Genomic DNA, 15,880 nt, shown 5'->3' with positions numbered 1-15,880 from the left:
AATCATCAACAATTGGAAAGAATATAGCACAGCTGTAAATCTGCCTACAGCAGGCCGTCCTCAGAAACTGAGTGTCCTTGTAAGAAGGGGACTAGAGAGGGAGGCCAACAAGAGACCTATGTCAACTCTGTAGGAGTTACAAGCTTCAGTGGCTGAGGGGGGAGAGACTGCGCACACAACAACTGTTGTCCGGATGCTTCACCAGTCACAGCTTTATGGGAGAGCAGCAAAGAGAAAGCCACTGTTAAAAAAACACACATGAAATCTTGGCAAGAGTTTGTAAGAAGGCTTGTGGAAGTCAGCTGGAAGAAGATTCTATGGTCTGATGAAACTGAAATTGAGCTTTCTGGTCATCAGACTAAATGCTATGTTTGATGCAAGCCAAACACCGCACATCATCAAAAAATATTTATTCCTACTGTGAAGCATGGTGGTAGCTGCATCATGCTGTGGGGATGCTTCACTGCAGCAGGGCCTGGAAGGTTTGTGAAGGTAGAGGGTAAAATGAATGCAGCAAAATACAGGGAAATCCTGGAGGAAAACCTGGTGCAGTCTGCAAGAGAACTGTGACTTGGGAGAAGATTTGTTTTCCAGCAAGACAGTGACCCTAAGCATAAAGCCAAAGCAACACAGGAAAGGCTTAAAAACAACTAAGTTATTGTCCTGGAGTGGTCAAGTCAGAGTCCAGACCTCAATCGAATTGAGAATTTGTCCTGGACTTGAAAAGGACTATTCGCTCATGATCCCCATGCAATCTGACAGAGCTTGAGCAGTTTTGTAAAGAAGAATGGAGAAAAACAGCAGTGTCCAGATGTGCAAATCTGATAGAGACCTATCCACACAGACTCAAGGCTGTAATTGCTCTCAAAGGTGCATCCACTAAATACAGACTTGAAGGGGGTGAATACAAATGCAATCAATTATTTTGTGTTTTATATTTGTAATTAATTTAGATCACTTTATAGAGATTTGTTTTCACTTTGACATGAGTCTTTTTCTGTTGATCAGTGTCAAAAAAAAAGCCAAATTAAATCCACTGTGATTCAATGCTGTAAAACAATAAAACATGAAAACTTCCGCAGGTGGGTGGGGGGGGGGGTGAATACTTTTTATAGACATGGTACGTCCATCGCGTATTGTCAGCTGTTGCTTTAGTACAGGTGGCTTTCTCATCAGTAAGGGGAACCAGTGCCAGGAGACACCAATAAAGCATTTTGTTTTAATACACTATATGCAGGCTTACAAGGGCAAGAGTGGATCACTTTGTCCATTTGATGTCTTGAGTCTCCACCCAGAGCTCATGACATACACCATGTGTGTCAAAGATCTTCCCTGTGAGTCAAGATGGAAAATCAGCATAAAAAAAACAAGTGAACGTCCCATGGTAATCCCAAAAGAGGGACTTTGTAATGAACCCCTCTGTCCCTGGTAATAATTGTTAACTCTTATTCAAAAATGGCACCGTGTAAAAAAGATTTTCATTTATAATGCACCTCCATGGTCTCTGGATATTCCAAAAAGCCTTTAAGCAATGAATGTCTTCTGAAATAATTATACTGGGACAATTTTCACTGAGTAAGGTTTTGTCAACAATGAGATAATAAGCAGCTAATCCCTTTTACCATGTTAGACAAGGAGAAAATAGCAGGTGGACTCCAAAAAACTTCCACTATTCTCTTTCACTTTGCACCAGTTGATCTTCGATGTCACTGGGAAGGAGAGGTGGGAGTTTGCAACCAAAAAACAGCAAAATCCTACAGTGAAGGAAGTTTCCAATTCTGCAATGAAATATCAATCTACGTGTCTTAAAAATTATTAGCAAAATCCCTGCAGAAAAATGTGGACAATATATTGATGACTGAATATTTTCAGTATTAGTTTTTGCAAAGCCAAACAAATTTGATTGCATAGATTGTATCAACATGTTTACGGGCAAACATATTAGGAAGTCATGGTATCAGGACAGCTATCCAGCAATGGCAACAAGGCAGCTTGAAAACTAACTTACATATTTGAGGCATTCTTTTTTTTTACATTTACATATAGTAGATAAAACAAAATTTAAACCAAAATAGATTAAATTGGCATCAGCTCTGAATCAGTTGGCTGTACTTGAATCTCTGAATTAGAGGTTTACAATCCTCTCTGGTAGGCTGGACACAAATGCAAATTCCTCAGTGGGGAGCTGTAATCATACTGCACAATTGAAGATGACATATTTTAGATGAAATGTTTAACTTGCCTGTCCTTTCAGAACATAAAATAAACTATAGAGTTAATAAAGAAGGGAAGAGGGCCCTCCCTGTTGTTATAGTCAGGTTTTGTTCGCCAATGTTGTCTGATTATTATCACAGAGCTGGTTTGAAGCACTCAATACAACCTAATTGGCTCATTTCACTCTGGGGCATATGAGGTGAGGAAAAGATAAGCTAAGTAAGATAAATATATGGAGGAATTTATGGTGGAGGGTTATATGGGAGGTAGGGTTTAAGGGTCGACACAACATTGTGGATTGAATGGCCTGTACTGTGCTGTATTGTTCTTTGTTCCTTATTCTTCTTTCTTACTTCTTTCTCTAGAAAATATATCCTCTACAATGTGTAATGCTTGCTGAATTCCTATATGGCCTATATATGCGTGGTGTCAATGCCACAAAACGAAGAATTAGATATGCTAACTGGCTCTGTTCTGTTGGTTTGTCCTCAATGGTCTTGCATTTGCAACTTCAGCATTAACTACTCTGCTTCTCAGTGAGTGTAGAAAGACATAACTCGGGAAGCTAGACTATAAGATAACTGAAAGGTTCAATGTGAAAAAGAACACTGGATCATTCTGTAAAAGCACAACTGATTAGAAATATTTGTTGAGTCATTGCAAGATTGCAGGACAAAGTGTCTATTCAATCAAACTGCTTTAATTGATGCCAAAGGAATAACCTGATGTTATAAGTAACTGCCTGATTAACATATCAGAATCTTTCTCAGACACGTTGCCTACAAACACCGTTGTAGTCAGATAGCTGCTTCTGTCACTTTCATGCTTCCACTGAGCAGCATGACCATTCTTTGGTCCAATATACCTTCCAACCAGGGGCACAGAGGCTGGCACCAACAGCTGGCCACAGTTCACAGAGTTCTAGTTTCTGCATACTCACAGCCACGTGTTTCACCTGCCAGGCACAGTGAACCCCCTTGCCAGGAAAGAAGATACCCCACATGAGTAAGAAATCCTCCGCAGTGATTAAGTCTTCAAGCCTGAATGGGACAAACTAAAATTTAAGACGCTGCAGATGTCTGTGTATAGTTGGAGGAGTGTTGTGTATTTAATATTTCAATAATATTTGAGTAATATTGGAAATATATTATCTGATTAAACATTCTTGTTTGTTTAAATAATTCATATGTCAAAATGCTCTAAAAGTAAACTCCAAGTTACACCCATGTTTTAGATTCCCCACATCTTCATTTCAATTAGTTTAGTGTTTGGAAGTTACAAAGCATAACATGGACCCAATTGATGGTAATTAGGCCGGTGGAAATTGGATTTAGGCATAAGAAGGGTAACAACTAGGATTTGCAGAAATTTGGACAGGCTTACTATAGTTGGGGAAAGAAAATGGAAATACAATCTCTGACCACAGTTAGAAATTGAGTCAGCGTCATTGGAAGCAATGGAACCACCATCAGCTCTTATCACACGCAGGGGTGCAATAAAAGGGTGTGTGATCGTTCATGTCAAACTGAACATCTGCCCAAAGCCTTTCCCTATAAAAATACACATTGTTAAACAACATTTGGAAAAGGAGAAAAGAAACTGAAATAGTTTGTTGGAAAAAAATCGCCCCGATCAAAGTCATCAAATGCGTTCCAAAGTGGAATAATTGCACCATAATATGCGTCAGAAGGAGTTCCAGTATTGACAGATATTATTACAGGACTGATATAAACCTCAATTGCCACAGCTTTACTAGGACTGTTGTGAGAACTAATTACGAGATTTTATGGAGGACTAATATAATCACTGTAGAATCAGAGCTGAAGATCTATACCATGTAGATGCAGAAGGGGGCAATAGAGTCTTAAAAGTGCTAAAACTTCTATTAAATGGTCTGGGGGAAATGGTGTCAAGAAACAATTTTCAAAATATTATGCTGAGGCTGTGATTAATATTACGTTTTTAACCACCTTGATTTACTTAATGCAGAGCAACCCTGAAAACAGGTCAGGAATTGTCTAATATGGAAATAAAGATCTAAATTAAGACACATAGGATGTGGCTAGATATGTAGAATGGCATGCTAGAGAGTAAGTCAAAGTATAAGAAGGATACAGATGGCAGAGCAGCATGAAATAATGTATACAGTGCATGGGACTTGCTTGGTGAGGAAACCTGCAGCAACTTGTTGGGGAAAATCTTCCTACCTGGGTGATTTAAGAGAATTTACATACCGTTATAAGTCACACAGAGTCATTGTCAGGGACAGAGTAACATCACTCAACTAGGAATACCACAATGTAACACCATCCTACCTGCGGACACAACCCCAAATGCAGAGAAGGTGGCAGTCTACCCGAGAAGCCACTTAATAGATGGTGCCAAAGCCCTTAAATAAATAGCTGGAAGAACGGACCCACATGGTTGACCCCAAACCTGAAAGGATCCTTGTTTGCACTCGTAACACAGTGGATGAATTGAACTGGGATGGGATTTTAAACCTGAACGGATCCTTGTTTGTGCTAATAATACAGTGGATGAATTGAACTGGAATGGGATTTTTAAAAAAGGATTCTGACATTCCTTAGCATTGAGAATTTTTTTTTGCATTGGCCTCTGTGAGACTTGGCTAACTTTTTTACATAAGCATCAATAAAGATGAGTTAAAGGAGGCAGTTACATCAGTAAGTAGCCAAAAGAGACTGCAGATGTTGAAATCCCGAGTAACAAGCAGAATGCAGGAAGAGCTCAGTGGGCCAGTGGAAATAAAGGTAGAAGTCAATGTTTCAGGGTGAGACTCTGAACCAGGAATAAGCGGGAGCAGAAAAGAAGATAGCAGAATGTAGTGGGGGGTAGGACACGGGCTGATGGGTGAGAGGTGAAACGTTCATCCTTCCCCAAATGGTTTTGTCCATCAACTTCTCTCCATTTTTTCCACCTGTCACTTACCAGCTTCTGCCCTTTAACTGTTAAATACTGGCAACCCTTCCTCTTCCCACAGTCCTGATGAGCATCTCACCCTGAAATGGCAGCTCACTCCTTTTGGACCCACTGAGTTCTTTTTTGTTAAATCACCATGTTGTTTTATTACTTTGTCAATGCACCTCCGTCACAAAACTTGGCAGGGCTGTTGAAACACACTTATTGCATCGCTGGGCACAACTACTCTCCTCAGCCAAAGAAACTGTTCAGTACATGCTCCTGGGTTTAGACTCTAAATCAGTATTACCGGATGCTTACTAGTGATCTTCAGCTGTTTTAAATAGAAAAGGCTAAATTCTATCTGTGCATATAATCCAAGGGCAATTTTACGTAAAAATGATTGATTTTTGTCATCAGGTATTTGCCTTGAGTTGTCTACACCAAGCTGCTCCTGGAGACTGTGTGTACAACAGTATGACTGATGTCACCATTCCCTGGTAATTGATACGCTGAACAAATCTGTCCTTGGATATAAAGTTAACTCTGTTCTATAGATTCTTCACCACAACAGGTGCACTGTTAGATGTGTAATGGCATTTTCCGAAGGATCAACTTGTGTAAAACTGAAGATCATGAGCAAGGTTGCATGGAGAAAGACACATCTCCAGCATCTTTCATTGACATGTAGGATTCTTCAGTGAGGTAAGTGATTCCACGGAGAGGATATCGGTCATATCTGATTAGCGTGGAGAGTGGAATATGGTCTTTCATCTACTGAAACTGTGGCAGTACTTCATTGTACTTAACACGGAATAGTCAATTGCTTCAATCACTTAAACTCCAAGCAAGTATCACAAGCATTTTCTCATCCCTGATTGCAAGTGACAAGTTTGAAATGTTAACACCCCCCCCCTCCCCAAAGCACTTCCCTACCTCTTGCATGCAATCTGCTTAATGTATTCTCTGCTCCATTGACCATAAAGGTGAATGTCCATCATCGATGTTGATCATCAGGCCAAAGCAAGAAGGTTTTCAATCATGGTTAACATCTCTTACGTGGGGCTCCTACAAGGAGTATGTATGCTGTGCTGAGGTCAGAGTGCTTAGAAAAACAGTGAAATACCAGGATGCCGTGAAAGGGCATCTAAACAGGAAAAAAAACTGGTTCATTCTTTAACAGGCTACAAGCAGTGCAGACAGACCTGCCAAAATGGAGGAATATTATGCATCTTCTGAGATTTCCCACCTGTTACATCAGGGTAGCAATGAATGCAGTGTGGAGAGAGTCATTTGTCCTGTGGGAAGATTCAGTGATCGTGTCCAGTGTTCAGATGAATCATTTTTAAGGGATCGTTGAACTGACCTCTGATATAAAGTTCAATACTGAACTGTTTCCACCAACTAGGGACTCACTTCATCTCGTGTTCTCAATATTTATTATTTATTGTATTTTTTATTATTTCTCAGCTCGTTGGTAAAACCTGAGGTACAAGCATAGCCAAGCACACTCATTTCTCAATTGCTAGGAACTTTTGGACTATTCTGATGGTGTACAGTATTGTGGCTTTCTGAAGATTTACATAAATATTCTCGTGTAGGCCTAATTGTTTAATGGTATTGTGTAGTGACTTTGGGGTGATACCAGTTCTAGATGTTACTATCGGCACAATATATACACTGCTCATGTACCACAGACTTTCAATGTCCTCTTTTAATTCAGCATATTTCTGGTGCTTTTTGCTTATTAATTTCTGATGGAGAAGATCCTGAGAGGAAGGATTTATGAACATTTTGAGAGGCATAATATGATTAGGAGTAGTCAGCATGGGTTTGTGAAAGGCAGGTCGTGTCTTACGAGCCTGATTGAATTTTTTGAGGAGGTGACTAAACACGTTGATGAAGGAAGAGCATTAGAGGTAGTGTATATGGATTTCAGCAAGACATTTGATAAGGTACCCCATGCAAGGCTTATTGAGAAAGTAAGGAGGCATAGGATCCAAGAGGACATTGCTTTGTGGATCCAGAACTAGCTTGCCCACAGAATGCAAAGAGTGGTTGTAGATGGGTCATATTCTACATGGAGGCCAGTGACCAGTGGTGTGCCTCAGGGATCTGTTCTGGGACCCTTACTCTTCATGATTTTTATAAATGACCTGGATGAGGAAGTGGAGGATGGATTAGTAAATCTGCTGATGACACAATGGTTGGAGCTGTTGTGGATAGTGTGGAGGACTGTCAGATATTACAGCGGGACATAGATAAGAAGTAAAATAGGGCTGAGAAGTGGCAGATGGAGTTCAACCCAGATAAGTGTGAGGTGGTTCATTTTGGCAGGTCAAATATGATGGCAGAAGATAGCATTAATGATAAGACTCTTAGCAGTGTGGAGGATCAGAGGGATCTTGGGGTCCAAATCCATAGGACACTCAAAGCTGCTATGCAGGTTGACTCTGTGATTAAGGCATACAATGCACTGGCATTCATCAACCATGGGATTGAGTTTAAAACCCAAGAGGTAACGTTACAGCTATATAGGACCCTTGTCAGACCCCACTTGGAGTACTGTGCTCAGTTCTAGTCACCTCACTACAGGAAGGATGTGGAAACTATAGAAAGGGTGCAGAGGAGATTTACAAGGACGTTGCCTGAATCGGGGAGCATGCCTTATGAGAATAGGTTGAGTGAACTTGGCCTTTTCTCCTTGGAGCGATGGAGGATGAGAGGTGACCTGATAGAGGTGTATAAGATGATGAGAGGCATTTATTGTGTGAATAGTCAGAGGCTTTTTCCCAGGGCTGAAATGGCTAGCACGAGAGGGCACAATTTTAAGGTGCTTGGAAGTAGGTACGGGAGGATGTCAGGGTTAAATTTTTTACGCAGAGAGTGGTGAGTGCGTGGAATGGGCTGCCGGCGACAGTGGTGGAGGTGGGTACAACAGGGTCTTCTGAGAGACTCTTGGATAGGTACATGGAGCTTAGAAAAATAGGGGGCTATGCATTACCTGAGGTAATTTCTAAAGTACATACATGCTCGGCTCAGCATTGTGGGCCATAGGGCCTGTATTCTGCTGTAGGTTTTCTATGTTTCTATGCAATGGCATTGTTTAGTTCAATATTTTGAGTCTGACACCACTGAATGTTCAAGCACATTTGGAGAGAAAAAGTAATTCACATGGATGGTTTAAAAGCTACTACAGACTGAAAACCCAAACACCTAAAATCAATGCTGTGAGGGCTGAGTCTGAGTACACTAATATTCCAACCATTGATAGATCAAACATGTCTGTGACCATGTTTGCTGTGCTAAGTGAGAAAATCAGTCTGGTCTTCAAACTTCCTTGTACGTAGGCACAATGGTGCAAGCAACAGTCCATAGCTACCTAATTTGATGTAGGCTAGTTAACAACCCCATTGGCTGATGCATACAAGAATGTCTCAGGGTACCTTCACTAAGCAAACCACATCTTTTAGCAAGCAACACCTTGTTGTGGGTCAAGCGATCTGTGCTCTGTAGATGGTGCTGCTTGGTCTGCAAAGCTGTCCTCTTCAAACTGATTGTTGCTTGCAATTTACATTAAGAACTGCAGAATGGTTCTCACTTAAATTATCTGCTATATTCACCATTCCATAACTCCTCAATCCCCAACAATAGGACGGTGAGAATGGACAAATATAGGTGTGTAGTCAAAAGCTGTAGCCTATCAAAGTAAATGTTTGACAAGAAGGCCGGGAAATTTTTGGGAACCAGTTGTAGAGAACTAAAATGCTAACAAGGAGGGAGAAAATTCATTATGAGAATAAACTGAAAAAATAATATCAAACAAACAGCAAGAGGCTCCGATATAAAAAAGGAAGATGTTTGCTAAGATAAATGTAAAATGCCTGAAGAGTGAGCTCAGAGAATAATGACAAAAAAGGAAATAGTTGATAAACCAGCAAAGTGCATTAATCTCTGGAAATGTCACATTGCAAATACCCCAACAAATGAGTTCATATGAGATGAGGGTGGAAAATATAAAAATTCTTATCACAAAAGACAAAATATTGGAAATATTAATGGGACTGAAGGCAGACAAGTCACCAGGTCCTGGTGGCCTGTACTTGTGGGATTTCAAGGAAACAACTGTAGAGATAGCAAACCCATTTTTGAGGCTTTTCAAAACCCACCAAGTTCTCATAAGCACCAGTGAAATGGAAAACTAATAGAGTCCTAATGTGTATCAGACATAAAGAGCCCTTTGGCTCATCGTGTGGATGACAACATTTATACCTTCCTACATTAAGCCAATTTGTCTGCAATAGGACTCTGGTGATATCAGGGGTTTCTTTGTTGCCACCAAGGCAGTATATGGCCCAAACCATCATGGCCTAAACCCACTTTGCTCCAAAGTTGGACAAAGGCTGCTAAAGGGCAATGATGCCATCAATTCTCCATGGAAGGAACACTTTCAGAAGCTGCAAAAACATAACCCCACTGTTGATATTGAAGTCATCAACCAGCTCCCACAACAACCCATGAAGTAGACCTCCTAGTATCAAAGAGGTGCAGACGGTTTGCAAGAAATTGAGGAACAACAAGGCCACTGGGTCTGATAGAATTCCAGCAGAAATCCTCAAGGAAGGAGACACAGAATTTTAAAATCATATTCATGACCTACTTGTGAAGATCTGGGACCAGGAGAAGACTCCAGCTGAGCTCAGGGACACCCTGATTGTCATACTCTTCAAAAAGGGTAATAAAGGTGACGGTGAAAACTAGAGGCATCTCCCTCCTCTCTACAACAGGAAAGGTACTCACCCAGATTTTATGTGACCGGCTTTCATCACTGGCAGTAGATCTCCTGCCTGAGTCTTAGTGAGGTTTCCATCCAGACAAAGGAACTCGGACATGATTTTGACAACACATCAATTGCAAAATCTTCCACTTTATATGGCCTTCGTAGACCTTACAAAAGCATTTTATTCAGTAAATCATCCTGCCCTTGGGTAGGAAGTGTCCAAAATTGGGTGCCCAGAGAAATGCCTCGGGACCCCACAGCTCTTACACAGTGGTATAAGTGCAACAGTCATCAGCAACAGTGGCTCAGGAACAGCACTTTATAAGGTTGAGACTGGGGTCGGACAAGGGTGTATCATTGCCTAACTCTGTTTGCCATTTTCATTGCAGCCATTCTTCACCTCACAGGCCAAGGCCTCCCACAAGGAGTCCAGATTCTCTATAGGACACATGGGGGCCTCTTTAACCTTAACAGGTTCAAGGCAAAGAGCAAGGAGTCAACAACTTCCATCATGGAGCTCCAGTATGCAGATGACAACACCACTGTAGTTCACTCTGAGGAGGACCTGCAGTGCATAATGAGTCCTTTTGTCAGATCATACCTGCTCCTGGGGCTTAATCTAAACATCAAGAAAGCCCAAGTCCTGCATCAACCTGTTCCAGATCAAGCTCCTAAGCCTCCAACCATCCAATTTGACAATATCCCTCTGGAAAATACTGATCATTTCCCAACCTTGGCAGCCTTCTTTCTTCAAAAGACAACACTGAGCTTGAATTAAATCACAGAGTAGGCTTTGTGAGTGAAGCTTTTCTCAGGCTGAGAAAGAAGTTTTTTGAAGATTGGGCTATCAAGCCCAACACTAAGCTTCTGGTCTATAAACCTCCACTCCTTGCTATATGGAACAGAGCCATGGACAGCATACAGCAGACACATAAAATCCCTCGTAACTTACCATCAAAGATGCCTCTGAAAGATTCTGAGAGTTAGTTGGAAGAACAGGCATACTGACCCCAGCATCATGGAGGAAGCTAACATTAGCTCCATAGAAACAATTGCGACTCAACACCAATTGCAATGGGTCTGTTACATCATCCATATGCCTGACTCCCACCTCCCTAATCAACTCCTGTTCAGCCAACTCAAGGATGCAAAGCACACTCCTAAAGGGCAGGAAAAGTGGTACAAGGACAATATCCAGACCCACCTGGGGAAGTGCTGCATCATCCTGAATGGATGGGAGAAATTAGCACAGGATAGGGAAAGCTGGAGAAGGTCAGTCTATGAGGGGACTGCAGAGCTCAAAGAAAACCTGCACCATGCCGCTGAGACTAAGTGACTTCAATGTAAGAAGAGACAAGGAAAGACGCAACCAGCTACATCCACCATCACTTCAATGACCTACACCTGCCAACACTGCAATAGGACTTGTGCATCACGGATCGGCCTCTTCAGTCATTTCAAGACCCACAAGTGACTAGATCAACCAGCAGAAGAATCATACACGACTTCGTATGATCGCTGGTGATGATGATTAGGACAATATACTTCTATGCCCTACCTATTTAAGTAACACTTAAATATAGCAAATGTATATGATCCCCTCACACCTTCTCACAGTACAATACATTCCATTCTCTGTGTAAAAATATTATTCCCCAAGATCTCCCATTAAACCAATACACTCCTGTTTTGATACACTTGTCATGAGGAAAAGATTTTCACTACCTACCGAATTTTTGGCTTAGTAATAAATCATCTGTTCAAGAGGGAGGACTAAATATATAGGTGATTGTTTTGAAGGAGGTATATTGATGTCGTTTGATCAATTAAAAAATAAATATAAATATCAAACAACATTCTTTTCTGTTATTTTCAATTAAAGGCTTATTTACGAGAAAAGCTGGGTCAAACAATGTTAATGCCAAAACCTAGCGAAATAGAAATATTAATTCAAAAAGGAAAAATTTTTAAAAATTACATCCTGTATGTACAATTTGATTCAAAAACAGACAATTAAATCAGGAATTCATAAATCAAGACAAAAATGGGAATCTGATTTGAATGTTAAAATGGATGGAAAAAACTAGTCAAGATTATGTTCTGATAGTATGATAAGTACAATATATGTTGGCCTTAGATTAGTACAATATAATTTTTTACATCAATTATATATAACACCACAGAAAATAAATAGATTAAATTCAAATATGTCTGACCAATGTTTTCGATGTAATCAAGAAATTGGTACTTTTTTACATTCTACTTGGTCTTGTTTTAAAATTCAACCATTTTATATAAATCTAAGACTTTTATTGGAACAAATTACTGGAGTACAACTCCCACATAGTCCAGTATTATTTTTATTAGGAGTCATTGAAGGGACAATACCGAAACTTAAATTGAATAAGTATCAGAAAAAATTTATAAAAATTGCATTGGCAGTAGCCAAAAAAGTTATCGCAGTTACTTGGAAATCTGATTTATATTTAACTATGGATCATTGGAATAATGAAATACATAGTTGTATTTCCACTTGAAAAAATTACATATAATCTAAGAAATGAATATGATATATTTTTGAAAATTTGGCTCCCATACCTACAAAAGATAGGATTAAATACATAGGTCCTTTGAAGATAAAATTATAAAGTAATTGGGAAAAGTAAAAATTATAATTAAAATTATTTTGAACTCCATGGAGCATGTGGGGATCCTCCGATATCCAGGCAATCCTTCTCTTCTTGCTTTCTTTTTTTTCTTTCTTTAGATAAGGGTTTAAGGGGGGGGGAGGGTTAAGGGGAGGGGGGAGGGTCAATATTATTTTTTTTCTTTTACTATTTTATCATTACATTTATTCTTTGTAATTTTCAAAAAAATAAATAAATAAATAAATAAATAAATAGATAGATATAAAGAATTTTATAAGAGGGAGGAAGACAAAAAGAAGGTAGGTACAGGTCTGTTAGCATTACTTCTGTTGTTAACAAGATGCTGGGAGAAGCAAGAGGACTGGAGTTTCGAAACAGGGAAGTATTGTACAGGCAACGCACATGGAGTACTTGATCCCCTTGTTATGAAGGAAAAATGGTTAAAATGTAGATTAGCTTGAAGCAGTCAATTCAAGTCTTATAACGTCTGCAAATTTATAATGTCTGCAAATCAGTGAGGTGCTCTTAACTGTGGACTACACTGTTCCTTCCAGTGTGACTGGGTGCCCTCCTCAGTGGGAGGCCACACTCAAATGGTCATCAAGCTCCAGCAAACTAGTCCACAGGATCACTCCAAGCTTAAGTAGCTGGTTACAACTCAGAAAGTCCTTGATAACAACTGAAGTCCTCCCAGAGAATCACCATAGCTGTTGCTTAACTTAATCGGTTGCAATAAGTTGTTTGCAATTAACTTTTAAACTATTTTAAAAACACTGCAAGTACTTTTTGAAGGTACCATTTAAAATCCAAGATCATTACTTCTGGAGTATAAGCCGACCCCTATTTTCAAGGTTAAAAAAGTAACTTTTTCATTTTACCTTTGTATAAGCTGACCTCTTTTGTAGAGGTTTTTGATTTAACCAGAAAAGATCGCAAGATCTCACATATCGGTACTCAGCTTTGCCAGATCCGGAACCTGGGAATTTTGAGAACCTGCTAAGAAAACAGGCTTACACATTGTAAAGCGTTATAAGCAAATTCTTAATAAATAAATCAGGAGAGAAATTTTGGATTGGGTTCCCAATGGAAAAGAATCCTCTGAAATATAACCCCCGAGAAACCATTTAGCGCCCATCGTAATCTCGTTAAAACATAACACGGGGTGGGGGGGGGGGGATCAGTACGTGTACTCAGTATTGAGTTTGCCACTACCATGTACAAAAGATTAAAACAAATGCGATATGATTCTGGCTTCAGGTTGAAGGTTGTTGATTTTGCTAAAGGAACGAATAATTCTGCAGCTGTTAAGAAGTTTAGTGAAAACGAGAGAGAGTAAGGGAGTGGAGAAAGGCAGAGGACATGCTGAGGAAAATGCCAAAGATGAAATGTGCAAACCCGGGAAAACATGCCAGTGGCCAGAATTGAAAGAAAAAGTTTTAGTGGGTGAATCACCAGCAATCGTCTGGATACATTGTTTCCAGAGAATTGATTCGAGTACGAGTGTTGAAATGGGATGAAAAACACAGGTCAGCGAAAATTTCAAAGCTATGCGAAGTTGGTGCACCCAATTTATGAATAGACGTGATCTTGTGTTGAGACAAAAAACAAAGATTGCCCAGAAAATTCCCGCGGGGTGTTGTTTACGTTCAGGAACACTGCTGGATGAATGAAGCGGGTTGCTTGAAGTGGGTTAAAGAGGTGTGGCGTTGACGTCCCGAAGGTTTCAGGAAGGAAAAGTCGCTACTTGTCTGGGACATGTTCAGGTGTCTCACTTGCCAGGTGAGACAAAAGCAGCACTGAAAGCTGAAAATACTTGACATTGCAGTCATCCCCGGTGGTTTGATGTCCGTGCTCTAGCCACTAGATGTGAGTTTAAACAAACCGTCAACAGTGGAACCAATTTGACTCAAAAACAGCCAATAAATACGACCTGTCTTCCATGTATTCGTTTTTCCAAAGTTGGCACCCTGTGTATAAGCCGACTCCCTAATTTAGGACAAAAATTTAGGGCCAAATTCTTGGCTTATACACCGAAATTTACGGTAATTACTTAACGTACCAAAAAGCTCATGTAAACTTAAAATAAAGAACTAATTTAAGCCAATTGAATTAAATCAAATAAAGGGTCAACTTTCTACAGTCCCTGCAGCTGTTTCTTGAAAAATGAACAGGCAAACATTTTTTGAAATGAGACGATATGATTCATTGAACTATTTAATTACACAGGACTTGACCAATAGTTCTGATAAGATTCACTGTTAACTGGTACCAGAGACCGGTGAATCTGTGGAATTTGTTGCCACAGGCAGCTGAAAAGGCCAAGTCGCTGAGTGTATTTAAGGCAGAATTGATAGATTCTTGATTAGTCAGGGCATGAAGGGATTCGGGGAGAAGGCAAGAGATTGGGGCTGAGAGGGAAAATGGATCAGCCATGATGAAATGGTGGAGCAGACTTGATGGGCCAAATGGCCAAATTTTGTTCCTATATTGTATAGTCTAACTAAAGTCCACAACGTTAACAGGCAGCTCCACTGCTTGTCTTGGGAGGATACAACTCATCTCCAGTCATCATCTCTGATCTTTCCTCTGTCATCCAATAATTCCCCTAGTTCTCAACCAAAGAGCAATGTTCAGCAAAGTCAAAGGTCTCAGTTTAAAGCTGGTTCAAATATTGTGGGTGAATAAGGCGAGGCCTGCAAAGCCCTTGCCACCAGGACTTGGAGAGATGAATCCAGTCGATGAGACCACTTTCCAAGGGTTTTTGGTAACTACTGAGGGATTATTTGTGTTTGTTCTCCATAGAGAAATTGTGAGTAGATGACATAGTTTCAGAACTTAATGTTGAAGTACTTTCAGATTTCTTAAAGTGAAATAAAAACTCAAAAAAAAACCTACAAGAAAGTATTATCTGTTTGAAGGGAACTTGGGGCGATCATTCCTTCTACTGATTGGTGGGCAGCAGTAGTGGTTGATAGTGGTGAGGGAGACTTTGGTAATTGGCTCTTAAAGGACCATTTACTTACTTTCATGAGTCTACCATTTTTTTCCAAAGGATTTTTGTTCTCTCTTTTGAACACAGGGAAGATTGCCGCCAGAAAGTTAGAATGCATAGAGAGGCAGCAGGAAGTGAGTGAAAGAAACAGCCATTTTTCACCTGTTGGTGATTATATCTAAACTCAAGTGGGTAAGATCTGTTGGTTATAAAAGAATCTGTGTGCATTTCGCAATGTAAAAACATTAATGATAGCGGAGCAGGATAAGCTAAATAAATACAACACACCTTGTGGTCATTGTGCTTTGCTTAGGGTGAGGGAGAGTG

General features: G+C 40.0%; 1 protein-coding gene across 1 annotated transcript in view; it reads left to right on the top strand.

Annotated features, from left to right (window-relative positions):
• Positions 1 to 10,691, top strand: part of LOC132390907 (high affinity choline transporter 1-like) — a 121,519-nt gene extending 110,828 nt beyond the window's left edge. The window contains exons 9-10 of the mRNA XM_059963443.1: positions 5,554 to 5,633; positions 10,388 to 10,691. Of these exons, the coding sequence (XP_059819426.1) occupies positions 5,554 to 5,633; positions 10,388 to 10,691 (384 nt within the window). The remainder of the gene's footprint in view (positions 1 to 5,553; positions 5,634 to 10,387) is intronic.
• Positions 10,692 to 15,880: the final 5,189 nt, after the last annotated feature.

The sequence above is a fragment of the Hypanus sabinus genome, chromosome 3, assembly GCF_030144855.1.
Source record: "Hypanus sabinus isolate sHypSab1 chromosome 3, sHypSab1.hap1, whole genome shotgun sequence".
Lineage (NCBI taxonomy): Eukaryota > Metazoa > Chordata > Chondrichthyes > Myliobatiformes > Dasyatidae > Hypanus > Hypanus sabinus.
This window is presented reverse-complemented; position numbering and strand designations above follow the sequence as displayed.